Below are 19,349 nucleotides of genomic sequence, written 5' to 3'. Positions count from 1 at the left end.
TAAAATGAAATATGGATTTTTCATGTTAAGTATTAACACTAGTATAACAAAAGATTAATTAATTAGGGTTAAACCTATATAAATGATTATACACAAAATTTGTCGTGAAATTAAGTCATAATTTGCAATTTATGACTTATAAAACTTCATGGTTATTATTTTTGACAATTATCAAGGAGTTATTATATTAATTAAAAAGTATTTATTTTACTTAAATAAAAAATATATCATTAAATATATTACCTTGCAAATAATATTCCGAATAAACTACTTTTATGACATTTCTGACTGAAACTTAACAAAACAAAATCAATCGGCAAATATTATGACGCATTTACAAAAAGTTGTTATCATATAAAACCAAAAAGTCCAGAAAACTTGCACCACGTACCTGTCAATCAACCTATATCAGATTTTGATATGGCCTTTCTGAAAATTCAGATAAAAAAATGAAAATAGGAAATAAATTTTATTATATTTAAAAAAAAAAATTTTTTGTATAAAATACGAGAAATCGTCTGCCTTTTAAAATGGAAAAAAACTCATTAAATATATTTTAACTATAGATTAAACAAGATATTTTAAGGTTGAAAAATAATAAATGTAAGAATCCTTATGAGAATAATTGCAAGAAAAGGAATAAATCTTTATAGCTATAAATTTTTTAAAAGATTCGTTTTCAGATTTTGTTACATTATATATTAGATTATTATTATTATCATAAAGAGAGGAAGGAAGGTCGGTGTATGAAGAATTAAAATAATACTGTAGGAATTTGAGGTTATTTTACATAATAAACAATGTTATATATTACAGGAAGGAAAGGTGGTAAAACACAGGGGCATCATTAGCCTTTACAATTTCAGGGGAATCAACTAAAAAATATTTATGAAGGGCTTTGCCCCCATACTTTCTATTTTTCCCCGGCCTTCGGCCTGGTTTTACATAAATATTTCATACTTTTTTAATTGAAATTTGCAAACTATGAACAATTTTTCTAAATTTCATACTTTGTCATTTATTATGCATACAAATAATGAAAGTAAATCAATACAAAACATTTTTAAAGATAATTTTTTTTAATACAAAATATTTATCCTATGTCTAAAGGATTACAAGTGAGTTTAACCTCAATTGATAATAGTTTTTAAAAACCACACTAGGCAATATAATTCTTAGCAACCTTCATTGAAAAGGTCATTAAACTAATATAACGTTGTGTTAGAATTTTAGACAATGTTTTATAGAATTGACTAATAAGAAAAATTTGCAGGCCTAACCAAATCAATAATTCTTGAAGGGAAGAGAATATAAAAATCTAAATTATAAAACTATATGGTAGTTTGACCTAGTAGATGACATCATCGAAGCTAGATAAGTAATCGAGAAAATTATTGTAAGATATTAAATTTCTAAAAAATTATCTTCCATTTTTATGATATATAAACGACTAGACACTTGATTATTGCTTAAATAAATTATGCAATCAAATGCTCTCAGCAGCATGAGTAATGATCTTAAATTACATAGCCACACACAGTGGCGTAGCTACGGGAATGGTTTTCGGATTTGGACCCCTCCCAGAGCAAAAATTTTTTTTTAGAATATACGTTCAAAAGACTTAAAAGTGATTTTATATCTATTATATTTTTCTGATTTTGATGTTTGTTGAAGGATATTATATTACTATTGAAATTATTCTGGATAGTATTATTATAAAGTCATTGAGAATAATCTAATAAATTATAATAACATTATTGATGCATTTAAAAAAATATATTTGTTATATATTATCGAAGATATGGTTATGATTTGTAAGATAAACCCGGCCGAAGGCCGGGCAAAAGGGCCGAAGACCCGTTAAAGGGAATCTGGTGGGCGAAGCTCCGTAGATTTCATATGTATGGACCCCCTCTAAGGAAAATTCCTAGCTACGCCACTGGCCACACAAATAATAGATACTGGTTCATTTTCAGTCATAGCCATGACACTCACGATGATAAAACTAAAACACTAAAGATCTTTAGAAGAAATAATTATGAAAATATATTGAAACCTTGAGCTATTTACACGGTAAGTATGCCAGAAATGTAACATTTTGTAACTATAAAATATGGACAGGAGTGATATTTTATATACTATTATCGCATTACCACCAATCGGTATATTACATCTTAAAATAATAGTAGTTTGTAATAATATCAAAAATATACTCGTATTAAAAATTTAACATGAACTGTTTTACAAAGAAGGAAAAAATAGCTTTTCTAAAAACAGAGAAAAAAGAGAAGGAAAAGAAATAGATTACATCCATTGTGGGATGAATAATGAAATGTTTATATTTTAACAATATATTTTAAAATCAAGATAGCTTTAAAGAATTGAATGCAAATTGTTATTTATATTTTTTATGAAAAGCATTGATTAGTAAAGTTAATGAAAACATTAATTGTAATATATTATATAGCTGCAAAATATGTCTGCAAAAGTGACATTTTTAGAATATTTTGTAACCAATTATACATGATAGAGGATTATCAACAATATTTCTACTTAATTTCTTTAAAGAAATTTCTTACCTTGTTTCGACCTTGGAAATATTTTCAGGAAGAGGCATGGTAATTTAATTTTAAAATGAATAATATATGTTGTAGGTGTTAAAAAATTTGAATAATATAAATATATATAAAAAGAAGGACGGAGTTAAGAAAAAGAAAAAGGAGTTTTTTTAAATAGAATTTTTTAGTTTGATTTTATATTTTTACTTTTTAGTTAATTTATGTTATTTTAGATTTAGATTAAATTGGCATCTTCAATTCGTGTTCATTTTAATTTTCAACTTCTAACAATATTATTTAGTGATTTTAAAATCGGGTAATTACAATATTAATTTAGTTAATTTTCAATTAATAATTGATTATATCTATATTATAATCTTCCGATGTCCTCGCTACATCATTCGTGACGTAATATCACCGCTACGTCATATCACCGCTACGTCATGTCATATCGTTACGTATTATTTATTATTATTTATTTATCAATTTCAAAAAAAATATTAAAGAAATAAATATTTTCTACAAATCTCTATTCTAAATTCAATCAACAGTATTCAAGTAAATTCAATTCTAATGGGTTACATGAAATTTTAATTGTATTGTGAAAGTAAATTATGTTATATTGAAACAAATTATATATATGTATTTTAGATATCAAAAAATAAAAATAAATATTTTCTTCACATCATTATATTTTAAATTAAACTCAGCAGTATTCAAGTAAATTTAATTCTAATGGGTCATTTAATTACAATATTGTTCTAACTGATTCTGGCTTACCATTTTCCTCTAAGTGTCGCGAATTTCTCGTGAGACCAGCTTTTGTCATGACAAAAGCTCAGGGACAAACATTGAACAAAGTTGGCATCTATTTATCTCACCGTGCTTTTTCATATGGACAGCTGTGGCTATATCTCGGGGTTGTTCTTCTCATAAACTAAAGATTATGACCAATGATAACAAGAACTACAAATGTGGTATGTGGTGTATCGTGAGGTATATCCGATTAATCCCGATTTATACGAATACGAAAGAACAATACTTAGTATGATATTTATTTATAATTTAAATAAATTTATATATCCATTTTAAGCATCCTACTTATTTTTAAAGCTATGCATTTTGTCGGGCCAAACAATATTCCCTTTTATTTCTGATGAATATTTTGTACAACTCACAGAAAAATATACATAGTACATTATTTTTATCATTTAAATAAATTTATATATCTATTATTAAGGATCCCACTTTTTTTAAAGCTTGACATTTTGTGTCGGGCCGAATAATGCTCTCTTATCCCTGCTGATTATTTTGTATAACTCACAAAAAATATACATAGTACATTATTTTTATTATTTAAATAATATTATATAGGATTTTATATCTATTCCAAAAAATTACAATATTTTTTTTTATTTAATAAAAACTATATATCTATTCTTAAGGATCCTACTTTTTTAACAATTCGCCTTTTTGTTCCTACTATTTTTTTTTATATAACTCAAAAAAAGGACGATACGTGGTTTTCTATTTTATTATTTAAATAGGATTTTACATTTATTAAAAAAAACATTACATAGTATGATATTTATATTATTTAAATTATTCTATATCTATTCACAAGGATCCTCTTTTTTTTAAAGTCAATTTATCTCTCCGAATAATATTTTATTTTAATCCCATTCCTCGAACAATATCGTTTTTATTCATCTATATGCTTACTATTTTGAATAATATTAGTAAATATTTCTATAATTTTTATTTATCATTCTTTCTGCTCAATAAATAAGCTATTGATAAACACTCATTTATATTATGGCGATACATTAATTTTTTTTTAGATTTACCTACTCTACCCCATACCTATATTGTATAACTTTGATATCTCATGCTTTGTGATTCATCGCTATTTGTTACTAACCACTATTTGTTCATGGCTATCTTTGATTCGGTGCCATTTGTGATTCCCATGCTACACTATTCCCGGCCGAAGATCGGGCTAGGTCGACGCCCTAGTTTATTTAATTAGGGTTATAAAATAATTTAAATAATGCAAGCTGACATAGTGAAAATATAATTTATATGTATTAATCTAATCTAATTAAAATAATATTTAATAAAAATTTAGTGTCTTATTAATTTTTAAATAATAAAATCAAATCTATATAATACATAATAGAAATATAAAAGAAATCGTTCAGGGGGCTATCAAAATAATTTATTTTTAATTCAGAGGGATATTAGGGAGGCATTAAAAAAAAATTTTTCGCTTCAGGGGGCTAGTCAAATTTTTAAGGGGCTCGAGCCCCTGCGCTTCCCATCCCCTAGTGACACTAATGGTAAAACTGAAACGATTAAGTTACACACGATTATGCAGGATCTAAATACAATTTGGGATAAAAAATTGATCGAACGGGCGGCTATGTGTACTAGCTAGAGAAAAAGACAGATAGAAAACTTGAGCTAAAGCTACACCGAATATAAAAAAGTGCCTACTAAGGAAAAATACATTTAATAGTTGTGAACCAATTGAGGAACCGTGGAGCAAGCTACGCGTGAGCATAATGGATCCAATACAGAACGGATATTATTTGATGGTAGTTGATAGTGTCTAAGTGGGGCGAGTTAGAAAGGAAGTTAAGGATAACAGTCAAAGTAGTAATAGAAAAACTAACAAAAGTATTCTCTAGGTTCGGAAATTCAATTGGTCTCATACCAAGGTGGTCAATTTAGGTCAATTACAAAGGTTCTGTAGGTGGAGTGGAATAAAGCTATTATTTACGTCTCATTATCACCCAACTTCTAACGATCAGGCAGAAATATATGTACGTACAGTCAAGGAAGCGATAAGACGAATAACACCAAAATAGGATTATTCTAGTTTCTAAAAAATTATAGGACGACTAATTAACCAGAAACTTGAATTAAGCCAGACGTGGTATTCAAACATAAAATAAGAAGGAGAGTGAATCAATTACGGCTTAGATGACCAGTTACTAAAAACAACGAATTATGGTCGCAACAATTAAAATACTTTGGCATGGGCCCGAACATACAATGCTAATATAAAATGGGGGCCAAGTCTATTAAAAAAAGGCCCGAGGCATACACAATACAAACGGTAAAATGGACCAAGAGGAGGTCCATAAACAATTAAAAAAACTAAGAGAATAAACACAAGAGAGCACAAACAAAATGAAGAGTTCTAGAATTCAGCGTCTACATGACAGGATTTTCACTCAATGAAAACCCTCCTCAAAAACCTATTCCTACCCCCCCCCCCCCCCAAATTTTTTTACCGCCTTCGGTGCCCATGTTTTTACATTATTAATTACACCTTTTTAATTATAATGGTACTCCTTTAATACATTTTATAAAGCATAACTTAAATTATTTTGGCTCTACTACCAACTATCAAAATATTGTGAATATAAAAGAAATATTCTTTAGATCATGAATTCAAAACCCTCACATTTATAATGAATGCATAATTATAGCATAATGTTCGGGCGAATATGAGTTTACTGAGAATGTCTAACCCTTTTAAATTACACTTAAAAGTATAGCAGAAAGTTTTATTTGGAAATTAATGTGTATGATTGTTTGCAATATATAAATTTGGTCAATTATCAGCAATATATTATATTATAATAGGTCTATAATAAAAGTAATAATCTTTACAGCAATATATTTGTCCTATTTCATCTAAAAATTTGATAGATAACCCTCTAATTTTATCCTATCCCCTATAAAGGCGCCTACCCCCTACCCCCTCGAGAGAAATTGGATGCAAACTGTTCCTATCACCCCCCCCCCGCTCATGTAGACGCTGCTAGAATTAGATGGTCCAGGATAGGAAGGCTCTAATTATTTAGAGATAAATTGAAGTTTAAGAATGGGGAATATGGTGAGATGTTGATAAACTCAGCATGATTTTATTATCGCAAATAGTTCATTTAATTATTAAGCCGTATGGGTTATGAATTATGATTTATTTAGTTGGTTACCGTTAATAGAAAAACGATTTATAATACATTAATATTAAATAGATAAATTTTGATTTTGATAATATTCAAATTAATTTGTTAATATAGATTGAATTTTTTTAATAAATGTTTCTAAAAATAATTTTGATTAAAGCATTAAAATTAACGTTAACTCTTCCCAATTGGTGGCCAAGATGAATCTCGAACTGTACCTTTACGACGATATTGTATATCTCGACATTGTGTATTGTTTACATTCATAACGCAATCCTCTAAATACTTTAATTAATAAAACTTATTTAAAATAATTAAACAACTAAGGAGAGAAATTTTAGTTCCATCTCTTTTATTATTCTTATATAAGTAACAAGGTTTTTTTGGTATCCTAGAGAGAAACCAGTGTGATTATATGAGGGGGCTCTCATAACTCGCGTGCATTTTCTTCAAGAGAGTCGTAGACCAACGGCTTAAGTGAATGAATGAAGTATTTTAACCTATAAGTTTTATAACTTCATTATACTTGTCATTTATTATGCTTTAAGTACATTTTTCGGCTGTGTTGTAAAAAAAAAAATTGTGATACACTTGATTCACTCTTCTCATACACATCAAACCGGATAACAAATTTAGGTGATGAATTTGATTGGAAAAATTATCCGCCAATTTTTTTGCAGGCTGCAGTTACTTGTGTGTGAAAGGGGCTCCATCATAAAAATGACCATCATCTAGATGACAAAAAATTTACTGGAAGCAAACCACTATAAAACCTATGCATTAAAACTTATGCTTACTCTACTGAAAAAATTTTGCCTACACTGTTAATTACTGAGCTTTTAATGAAAATAGCGTAAATATCAACTTCCTGGCTATATTAAATGATTGGCAAATAATATTGTTTAATATCAACATTTACATAAATTAATATAATTATAATTTTAATAATCAGAGAATAATTATGAAGAATAGTTGCTCGTTTTAGAGTTTAATTATTTTTGGAAGTATTATGATATAAATCTTTTTAAAAAATAAAATAATTTTTAAACATTAGGCAGGGACGGTTTGAACAAAAGTTTTAATGGGCGGGAGGGTGAATTTAAAAACCTGAGCTGAAACTAAACCTTTATAATCTTTTCTTCCTGGAACCTGAACCGAACCGATAAATTTTATAAATATTGTAATTTAATATAAATAATATATAGTCTATAAGATTATTTTCCTATTGCTAACTAAAGCATATTTATTATTTTAAATTAACCACCTAAATTGATCCCCAGAAGAAATAGTCCAAAAATTTATTAATATTATTTCTTACGAAACTAATTCTAAGGTTGTGTAAATTTTTCGGCTAAAAATTAGCTATTCCAATGCTTAAAATAATTTAAATATATATCATACATTATTAAATCTGATTTTAATGCTCATGCTATAAAGAAATCTCATTTAAATAGAATATTATAATAATTTAGTGCCAAAATTGGCCTGTAATTTAAAGCAAAATTGGTTATTTATTTGTGGCCCATTTTTTTTGGTTAATTTTGTTATGGAATTTAGAAATTATCTGGTTGTCAAGCTTGAAATAAATGATTGAAACACATTAAACTTTACTTTCATATACTAGTCTAAAATAAGTATTAGTTTAAAATGTAGCTAGTTCATTATCTTTTAGTAGAAATTTACATAACTAGTTATTGGCAACACTATTATTATAAATTAAATACATTTCGTTCCTTTTTAATTATAATATTGTCCTATTCTTTTTTATTTTATAACTAATAATATCTACTACATTTTATTTTAAAAGTAACGAACAGCGTTAAATTTTAGAAAGAATAAAATAACGTATTTCTTTTTTTTATGGAAAGTAAAGAATTAGATAATAAATTTTAATCTTCTGAGAGCAAAACCATATAACGCCTTTACGTTATAATTAACATGTACAACATTGAAATATATAAATTTTATTTGGCGAAATAATTATTTATAAAAAAAATTATTTTGAATTTAAAAAATAAAATAATAAAGAATTATTATTTTTTATTCTTTCAAGTTTTAAGTAGCCCAAGGAAGAAAAGGAATCAAATCGAATTCGAAAAGATAATAAATAAATAATTTTAAAGACAATAGTTACAGGAGATTTGTATTAGTATATAATTAAGAACCGAATATAAATATTTTTAAAATTATTATAAACATGCCAATATAGATGATGAATGTTTCAATTTTTTTTTTTAAAAACAAATTTAATATTTAATGTTATCCCTCAAAATTTGGATTCTATTTCTTTATATTATACTAGTATATTGTTCATAAATTCGCCTAATGAAAAATTATATTCTTTTATATTCAATTCTTCTGCTAATAATACGCTATTTAAACATAGCGTGTTCACTTGATTTCCACTTTCTTATAAAGGAAATAGAAAAAAATATTCCAATTTTAACCAACTTTCCTGTTAACGATTATAAATATATAATAATCATTGATGCCGGTAGCAGTGGAAGCCGAATATTTGTTTACAAATATTATTTTATCATGCCTAATTCTTCAAATAGTTTAGCTGCCAATAATTCTAAAATAAAAAATGATACGTTTCTTAGCTTTTCAAAGTCACGCTATTCTCAGAGGCTATCCATAGATTACTTAAAGGTAGAACTTGCCAAGGACCCTGACAATATGAACAAGGCATTAGTAAGGAAGATAATGCCTGGTATATTTACAATATGAAAAAAATTGCATTAGACTAATTTAATATCAATAGTTTTGTAAATTTTTCTAATAATTTAATTTATTAATACAAGTTTAAATTATCTGCCACCTAGAGGGACTTAATTTGTCTACGCTTGTTCATTCCCTGCAAAATTTGTATGAATTTTTTTTTTTTGAATAATCCAATAATATATTTTTTAAAGAACTTTAACACCCACTTCCTCCTACTAGGTCCGCGAGTGATTAACAATATTGACTATTTTGTATTTTAGGCGTGGGAAAATTTCCACCTGTCTTTTTTTTATCAAATAAATTTAAATGAATTATATAATATTATTTGAAAAAAAATATTGCAAGCATTTAAATAAAAGGGCCAAGATACCACCCACCCTAAAACCAGCAAGCATTTTTAGTAATAGTTTTAAAAGATCGTATGATATTTAGAGCCCTTCATCGGATTACTATCTCCAGTCCAACTCGGCCGATAAATTTTTTTATTTTTATTATCCGAGTCAGATTTGTTCAATTCTATTATTTTCAGAAATGTGAAGATACGAATTCAAATAATTCCTGACCCCGATCCATTTATGGTTTATTAATTTTTCAAGGAAATATAGAAAATTATAAATGCTCGAGCTAATTTTGATTTTATTTTTCTAAAGAATCGAAGATTTATAAAATGTGTGAGGAAAACAATCATTTAAATTCCTTGCAGAGATTTGAATCTGGCTTCGCCCTATAGATTCTTCGTCCGATCAGGTCTGGCGAGTGAAAATTTTAAAATGGCCCATCCGAGTCTAAAGAGTCGAATCCTACAAGAATATTACCTTATAATCAGATTTTTTTTAAAAAAATTTATACTTTTGCTTATAAAATGATGCCATTTATACCCTAAATGAGACTTTGTGAATATTAGGGAACGAGGCACAATAAGTAATGAAATGCGTCAAAACATTTCAATACTGGGCCATAAAGGGTATTTTATATCGGCTAAAAGATGATACGTTCCTCGGGTTTACTAATCCATGACTAATCCCTGAAGTAATTTATTTTGAAAATGTATTTATTAGGCATTTTTTCTAATCTTGTCATCTTTTTTAGACTCTTTATATTTCATTTATATATTAGTATTCCCTTTTTTAGTTTCAATATAATCAATTTTCCCATAGATCCCCCTAAGCAGGGACCGGCTTAGTATATGGGCAATCTGTCTGCAAGAGACTGTGGGGGGGGGGGGAGATGAATCTGCGAGAAAATATTGGGGAAAATAATAAATGGGAGTATATAATTTTTCTTTGTCCTTGAGGGTTGAAAATATATAAAATTTCACTTATATTATGTTTTTTTAGAAAATATTTTAAATAATATTCATTTTATTACTATTAAAAAAATATTTGCAAACGAATTTGTAAGTCTATAATAAAATTCTAAAAATTTTTTTATTTTATTATAAATAATAATGGATTACCAGAGCCGATAAGCCTCTTCTTTCTCTCTACCAATACCAAAAATATATTTCTTGATTTTATTTTACATTTTTAATAATATGTCAGGCGAAATATCAGCTACTTCAGACAAAATGTTAACGTCATAGAATTCCAGTTTCAGAGATTCAACTTAACCAAAAGTGGAAGATCTTATTAATTTTTTTGTTGTAATTATCTATGCATAGAAATGAATTCATACAACAAATGAAAGCCTAGTCTAAATTAGAGAGAGCCCGGTCATGGCCAATTTTTTAAAAAAAATTTGGGGCTAGTTGGGTCAGACTAGTGTTGTTACGGCTCGATTCAAGCCGATTTTTTAAAATGGCTAACTCAATATTTAGCCAGAAAATATTGTCTAAGCCTCGAGATTTGGTTAATAGATGTTCAAACCTTTGTGCCACCTATGAGCAAAATCTTAAGGCTTGCATAATATTTTTCCTAATAAAATATTGAGTTAGCCGTTTTTAAAAATTGGCTCAAACTGTTTAACAACACTAGGTCAGACCTAATATTTTTTTTAAAAACTCGGGCCTGGGCTTATATTTTTAAATTTAAAAAAATCAGCCTGGTTGAGCTAAAAAAATAAAAATTAATAAAAAAATTTGGTCGGACTGGGTTCGGACAGAAAAAATGAATTTTCAGGACTTTACTTTTACAGGATATCCAAACTTTACTTTTTTTCTTACTAATAAAAAAATGATATAATAAATTTTAAAGTTATATTGTAATAAACAAAAATATTTTTGGAATTCTCTTGTATGGGAGATTCCTCAAAGATCATATTAAAAATTAATTAATTTCATACCAACTTTCTTTAATAAATAATTTTATTCTTTTCATTATTTGTAAAAAATGGGAAATTTTCATAAATTTATGATTTGTTGAAAGTGGGAAAAAGCAATTCAACCCCTGAAAAGCTGCTAGAAAATTTTTATTTTATTAGAAATTTTTTTTATATTAGTTTATTTACCCTTTAATACGAGAAAACTTAAAGTTAAAATCATACTTATTCAAAGTCCTGTCATGTCTCAGAATTAGTTTCGCATATTTTTGAATCCAGATTACAGATTTTATATACTGTAAGAGGACACTATTGTAATGTAATAATGATTTTTAATTTAAAAAGATACCACTAATGTGTATTTTATTTTAGGGCTATCATCATTTACAAACAATGCTACTTTTTCAGCAGAATACCTAATTAAATTGATAGATTCTGTTATCGTAAAAATACCCCTACCAAAGTTACAAGATACCCCGCTGTATATAATGGCAACGGCAGGCATGAGATTGGTTTCATTCAAGGAACAAGAAGCGATACTGAAAGATTGTAGACATGATATTGCAATCAAGTATCCTCAATTAGTTTTTCCGCCTTCTCATATTCAGATTATAAGCGGAAAAATGGAAGGTATCTACGCGTGGATAGCTATGAACTACATGCTTGGAAAGTTTGATAGACAGGCGAACAGTAAAAATAAACAATTTTTTTTAAAGTATTAGAAATAATAACACGCACTTTAAATCAAAATTACCAGAAGAATAGGTGGAGAGGGAGGTAAAATTAATGTATTAAGTCGGTTATGAAGAAATTTTGTTTATTATTAGCTTTATTCATGAATATAAATATTTATTTATTTAGGCACTGTAGGTATATTAGAAATGGGAGGAGGTTCACTTCAAATAGCTTATGAAGTCCCAGGCAATTATTCAAACTTTTTTTTAAACAACTCCGAAAACACGAGCCAAATTGAAGAATATGCCAGAAAAATAATTGCTAATTCCATTTATCAATTAGATTTAAGTGGTAGAATTTCTAACAAGACTATCAAAAAGGCGTGGAATTATGGTGTTTATGTTACATCTTTACTAGGATTTGGTACCAACGAAATCATTGCGATGCATAAAAAAAGTCTGATATTAAAGTAATATATAAAAATAATAACATAGATAATTTTCCAACAAAAACAAAAAGGTCCTATCAAAAAAGAGTTCCCATAGGAACCGACTGAAAAGGGAAAAATTTCAGTGGAGGAAGAAAAGACTAAAGGTTTAAGAAAGGGTCCGATCGAAAATAGGAAAAGGATCAAAAAATACAGGAAGGTCAAACAAATAAGGGAAAGTTCCACATTAAAAGAAAAAAGGTTCAATTGAAAAATGAAGTGTTAAATTAAAATTTTGATATAGTTTTAGGAATTACTTGACTTTCCCCAATTTTCTTTGCTCATCAAATATTGAGTTTTTAAAACATATTTTAAAAGATATCTAGATATAGGTATTGATACGTGGCCTTAAGGTGTTAAATACTGTTGCTGATTCACTCTTAAATGACTATTTTTTAGAATCCAATAAGTTAAATTTAATTAATCAAGATCGAAAATGTTTGTTGTAATTGTTAAATTACATTTTCCCTGCTTCTAAATAAAGACATTTACAGGTTATCAACAATACAAATATATCTGGAGACTCGATTCAGATTCTAGATCCATGCTATCCCATCGGCTATAAATACAAGTTACTAGTTCATAATTGGGCTCAGAACGACTCCACATATAAAATAAACGTTACAGGAACCGGAAACTTTAAATTATGTCACAAATCACTTCTCCCTATGCTTAAACTGGATTCCGAATGTTCGCTAGAGCCTTGCTCTTTAAGTGGTTTACATGATCCAATTGGTTTTTACGCCAAACTACCTAATTATACGTTGTTACCTAAGTTTTACGGGATATCAGAATTCTGGTATTCATCTCATGATATTTTAGGACTCGGCGGCTTATATAATTCCACCGCTTTTGAAAATAAATCTACCATATATTGCGCAACGCGGTTTAATCCAACTTCGGAAACCTTCAAAAAATATGTATTATTGAATCCTACGTATAGTAGGAATATGATTATCAATCAATGTATTAAATCGGTTTGGATATACACTGTGTTACACGACGGATTCAAATTTCCAAAGGATCAGGTTTTTTTAAAATCCTCTAACTTTTAAATAATAATATCGTCAGGGAAAAGGACAGATTTGCTCAATCTCATCCCCATCCCGTTGAAAACTTTGTAAAACCCCTTTAAAAATGTTGAATTTTGAGACATGGATTTTCTTTCTAATTTTTCTTTTTCATTGCTAAGTTTAAAAATTTTCAAGTGAGCTCCGTTAAGTTTGAAAAAGCTTAAAACAAAAAAAAATTGATAACTGCAATCAATATATTATTCTTTAAATTATATAAAACTGTATAATTTATAATAAAGTGTATTTAATTCATGACTAATTTGGTTTAATTACTATATTATTTTAAATTCTTTACATTGATACACCTATAGAAAATAATAGAATCGGTACTCTTTATAAAAGGAAAAGAAGCTCACTGGACTCTAGGAGCGATTATTTACGCACTATTACATGATTTATCTTATTCCAAAAGCGAGGAATCAAACCACGAAAAAATTAATACACGAAATATATAATGATTACCATACGATAAAATTTACAAAGCCCTAAAAAAATAAACTAGAAGGTTTTTTATCACCCATTAAAAAGTGTCTTTTGATTTATCAAATATTTTCAAATTGAATATAATTTACCCACTGTCTTTTCTTCTCCACGGTTTATTATAAAAAATTTTGATAAAACGATGAATCAATGGTCAACCAAAAACAATGTTCTAAGGACAGAATTTATTAAAGTTTTTTTTCTAATTAAAAAATTGGTTTTCATTTTATTCGTATATAAATTAATAACATAAGGAGCTAAACATTCAAAATGCCAACATTGTTATATTGTTTTTCAAATTTAATTAATGCTTATTTATAAAGCCTCTGAAATTTTGAGATAAATCATTTACCTTTAGTATCCCTAAAATAATAAAATTATTTATATTTGTTAAATATTTGATGTGATTCAAAAAATCTAATACTTACAAAAACGAAAAAATGGATTATTTTGATTTTGTAAAAAAAATTAAATTAAAAAAAAACAATATCTATTATAATTTGTAATTCAAATCAAATAAAATCAATCCCCCCCCCTTTTCCCCCTTCGTGATACATGAATGAAGTGACTGACTTAATCATTATAAATATTATTGTATATATCAAACTAAAATAATCTCTTATAGTTAAAAATTATGTATAATATTTATATTTATGCACATTTTCATTTATCAGGATTTAAAAAAATTAGGGATTAAAAAATGTGAGTTTGGTATATAAATTCATGAACACACTGGTCAAGTAAAGTTGATAACTCCCAAGCGTCATACTTTCCTCGGTATGGAAAATATTTGAACCCTATGGATAGATACCATGGATAAATGGCCTTAGTGAGTTAACTGGCCACAACCTTTAACTGCTTATTTATTGTAAAGATCTGCAAAGGCCAATTTCAAGCCCTCCGGTTGGAATTTAGTTTTTGCCCGACCCGATTTTTTAAAAATATATCCTATGGAAAAATAACCAACAATGATGAGAATTTTGGTTTCATGATTTTCTTATAACAATAAACACCCAAAATATAAATAAAGATAAAAGAAATCTTATTTATGAATGAAGGATCATTGTAGCAGATCATCTAATCATTAAGATTATAAGCAAAATAAAAAATATCTTTTTAACAAAATGGCTTTAGAATAATTTTTTTTCTATTCTCTATTAAGCGTGCCGGGCATCTCTACTTTTTGTAATCCCAACCAGTTAATTTTTAGCCCGGCTCGGACCGAATAAATATTTTCAGGCCTTACCCGGCTCAACCCGGCAGGGCATAGCATATCTCTGATCTATTAGGCTTTTGTTTCAAAGTTTCTCAAAATATGTATTGTAATACCATGTACCCTACATATGTTCATTTATTCGATTAATTAATCTAATAAAAAAATATTTTAAAATAAGTTTTTAATACCATGTTGAACAAAAATCTCGTTTTACATTTCTTTTTAGCAAATAATTTACGCATTCAAATTAGTCATATTTTATATAGGTAGATAGAACACCTCTATACTTCAAGCTATATTCACAAAAAAAATTCAGAATTGATATACTTTATTTAGCACTATAAACGACTTAATAATAATAGATAGGAAACAGTCATGAAAATCATAATCTAATGAGTATTAATCCTTTTTATATAAACAAATTTTGACCAAAATAGAACACTTAGGGCCTTAAGTTCTTTTAATACAACTGCTCCAACAAACATAGTGACTTATCAAAAATGATTGAATAAACACCTTTATTACTATTAGCGAAACCAAGGATTCCATTCCAATTTTCATTCCAGAGAAGGTTTTTAAATCCATCAAATCTTTTGAGCGAGATGTTGTCTTTGAGCTAGAAAACGTCAACCTTTTATATCTCCAGAATTTAACTACACTAATTCTGACCAACCAAACCTGTTTATTATATAAAATCAATCATCCAATTATTTAACAAGATTATAAAGAGTGACATACCAAATTTAAGAGGCCCTTGTTTGGAGCAAAGCTTGTTGCTCTGAAACGAAACAAATGAATAATATCAAGCCAAATTCAGTAGTCACGGTTTATATTATAATATTAGAGCTAATAAAATCATTAGTGGGTGGACGAGCAGGTAAACTGGGCAGACAGGCGTTTGGGTTAAAACCCGCCTATTACAGACCTCTACTTTCAATAATCCTGCCAGGCAAACTTGTGCAAAATATTTCTATGGGCTTGACTTGAAATTTTCAATTAAAAGCTTAGAATTAGAAAAATTTGCATCATTTCTATAAAAAATTATTATGACCCTGGCAAGACAACTTGTAGAATTATTTTAAGGGGCAGACCAAAAAATCTATGGGTGAAACTACACCAATTTCTTATCAGAAATATGCCAATTTTTTACCTAAGAAGTTCAGGATGCTAGGCAGCTGCAAATATCCCACAATGTGTTCAAAATGTCACCACATACATTTAGTTAAAATGATTTCAGTAATGCATATGACCTAAGTAAAAAGTATTTAATTTGCAATTCCTAAAATATTTCCAGTTTTCACCAACTATACCCGTTCATCTTATCTAAATCCTTCCCATTTAATTTTTAATTCATATTATATTATCCTTCAGTGAACGCATTTCAGCAGGAAAATTGCTTAGGTTCTCTACTGTTCTATATAATATAATGTATATTATTTTAATATTATATATTCGGGGTGTCATTAGCCTTACAATCCTAGAGGGCTTAACTAAAAACGCCCCCCCCCCCACATACCTCTTATATTGCCGTAAGCTTAAGATAAATTTTTATACAAAATATTTATTTATTTATTACAGTAATAAATATTTGCGCTTGCAGAATATATATTATAATTTATAATATTAAGGAGCATTAAATATTTGTGATTTCGAATATAAAAAAATTTAGCAACTTAGTGATAAAAACATATTCATTTTTGATAACATCAGAATTCATATCTGTATTTAATTTTACCTTTAATTATATTAGAAAATTTAATACCAGAAAAGATATCTTCAGATTGAGCCTTACATATAGCTTCTATTGTTTACAAATAAAATATTTTATATATAAATTAATTAATTTTTTTTTCTTTTAACCTTTTAGCTTTCAATGTTTATATTTCTCAGAACTATAATTACTCTTTTTATATTAACTAAATATAGTTAGAAATTGAAAAACTTTTAAATGTACTTTCCTCAACTCCAACTCTTTTATCGCCTCATCTTCCTTTGTCTAAAATATCAATATCAATATTACTTCTATTTCCATTATTTAAAGCATTCATCTCAAAATCAATAGCTCATCTTTTTTTATCTAGTAAATATATAAATGAGTATAAGTGGTTTTAAAATACACTTGCCCTTCAACTCTTTCCCTTGCCTCCTCTTTTGTCTAAAATATTATCAATATTGCTTCCATTTCCAATATTTAAAACATTCATCTCAAAATAAAATTCTTCTTTCTTCATTATCTAATATAAAATAAATGAGTATAAGATGACTTCATTAATATACTTTGAGTTTTAACAGAGTAGTTTCATATATTGGTTTGGATCTTAGTTTTCTTAGGAAGAGGTATAGAAAATTAAATTTAAAAATGAATAATATAGTTGATTAGTGATTTTGAACTCGGCTAACACATATTAATTGGATTTATTTTATTTCCAAATAATACATGATTATATTTATAAAATAATAAAAATAAATTAAGCTATAACTGTTAATGCTTGATTAATATTAAGCCATTATTATTATGTATATAAATATTTTTTTTTGCTTATAATACTTCAAATTTAATATCGAATTTCAAAAACTAATAATTCTATAATATGAAAATAAAATGTATATTCTAATATAATCAGACGCAGCGGGAGGAGGCAGGGGGACAAATCCCCCCCCCCCCCCCCCAAAGCCACAAAATGCAGATGGCGGATTATATTTTTCAAAAATATTATTGTTATTATTAATTTATATTTGTAAATATTTATTCCTATCTCATATATATATTTAATTACATTTATTTCATTCATCTACTAAGTTATTTTATCAATTAATTTTGATTTCAAGTTTTCCTTGGCGTAATTTACCTATTATTTTCAAATTTTAGTTCGTATTATTTATCTAAATTTCTAGTCAAATAATAATTATCTCTGAAACTCCTTGTCCAACAGGAAGAAAGAAATTGCAAGCTTGTCCAACGAGATCGAGTCTCCGCCATCAAACATAACAGCTTTTATGGAGTTAGAAGATCCGATTATTAATGCTATTACTTATCACAATGGCTTGAAAGAAATATTTCCTCAGAAGCAAGAAAATTATTGGATTCAATACTCATACTCCAAAATTTTTTTCTCATTAGAATGTATTATTTAATTATACAACTATTTTATGTAATACTTTTCAAAAACATGACATTGACTTGATTAAGAAGATGAGAATAGCGGAGAGCATTTTATTAGAATTCAAGGAAATTAGAGCTAATGTTGATGAAGAATTTCATATTTTATATGTTATTGTTGAGCCAAAAGCAGAGCTATACGTGTTTAATATTTGTCCCCCTCGACTTGCAGCAAGCAAGCTCATCGTTAAAACATTAATATAGGATCAGTAATTATAAAACAAATGTCCCCTCTTTTAGATATATTTATAACCCAAATAAATGAATGGTTTTTAATTCATCAAGCAGCACTTACAAATCCGCAGATATTACTTCCACAAAAGCCTTTCCAACCTTTTTCAGATGGTGATAGAAAAAAAATAAATATTTGTTAAATTTTTATCATGAAGATGTTAACGTATCTTATGATGCCTTATTAGCTGAATAACTATAATTAAAAGATTAACTATGGTTGATAGATATAGTCCTAAAAAAATGCTATGGATGCTTTGCATTATTTCAAACAAATTTTAGATTATATTCCCAATGTAATAAAATGGTTATATATATTAGCAACTCTTCCCATAAACATTCTCTTTTTTAAGATGAATAACAGAACCCAGCAGAGGTACCATTTTCAGGGCATGGCCCGGATTTTTTTTAAAAATTTTTTTCGGCCCGGGTTTTTTTTAAAAAAATTTTTAGGCCCGGCCCCAATTCTTTTAAAATAATTAATATTTATTATTGATTTTTATAGCTAA

General features: G+C 27.5%; 1 protein-coding gene across 2 annotated transcripts; it reads left to right on the top strand.

The window, feature by feature from the left end:
- Positions 1–8,806: 8,806 nt before the first annotated feature.
- LOC135926156 (ectonucleoside triphosphate diphosphohydrolase 4-like) lies at positions 8,807–14,777 on the top strand. 2 transcript variants are annotated; one of them, XM_065461887.1, is made up of 5 exons: positions 8,807–9,251; positions 11,891–12,208; positions 12,380–12,662; positions 13,165–13,708; positions 14,065–14,777. In XM_065461887.1, exons 1-5 carry the CDS (start codon positions 8,864–8,866, stop codon positions 14,206–14,208), a joined length of 1,677 nt encoding a protein of 558 aa, XP_065317959.1. In that variant the 5' UTR covers positions 8,807–8,863; the 3' UTR covers positions 14,209–14,777. The 2 variants fall into 2 exon arrangements, with proteins under 2 accessions (XP_065317959.1, XP_065317960.1); XM_065461888.1 differs by having other exon boundaries at positions 9,052–9,190.
- Positions 14,778–19,349: the final 4,572 nt, after the last annotated feature.

Source organism: Gordionus sp. m RMFG-2023, chromosome 3 (assembly GCF_954871325.1).
Source record: "Gordionus sp. m RMFG-2023 chromosome 3, tfGorSpeb1-WG-v2, whole genome shotgun sequence".
Lineage (NCBI taxonomy): Eukaryota > Metazoa > Nematomorpha > Gordioida > Chordodea > Parachordodidae > Gordionus > Gordionus sp. m RMFG-2023.
Note: the sequence above shows the minus strand (reverse complement) of the source record. Positions and strands in the feature narration are given on the sequence as shown.

Bases quoted from the DNA above. Each gene is read 5' to 3' on its own strand.
- LOC135926156 (XM_065461887.1), top strand. From the start codon at position 8,864: ATGAAAAATTATATTCTTTTATATTCAATTCTTCTGCTAATAATACGC. The intron at 9,252-11,890 runs GTATATTTACAA...ATTTTATTTTAG, and splicing joins AGTAAGGAAGATAATGCCTG to GGCTATCATCATTTACAAAC. The intron at 12,663-13,164 runs GTAATATATAAA...TTCTAAATAAAG, and splicing joins AAAAAAAGTCTGATATTAAA to ACATTTACAGGTTATCAACA.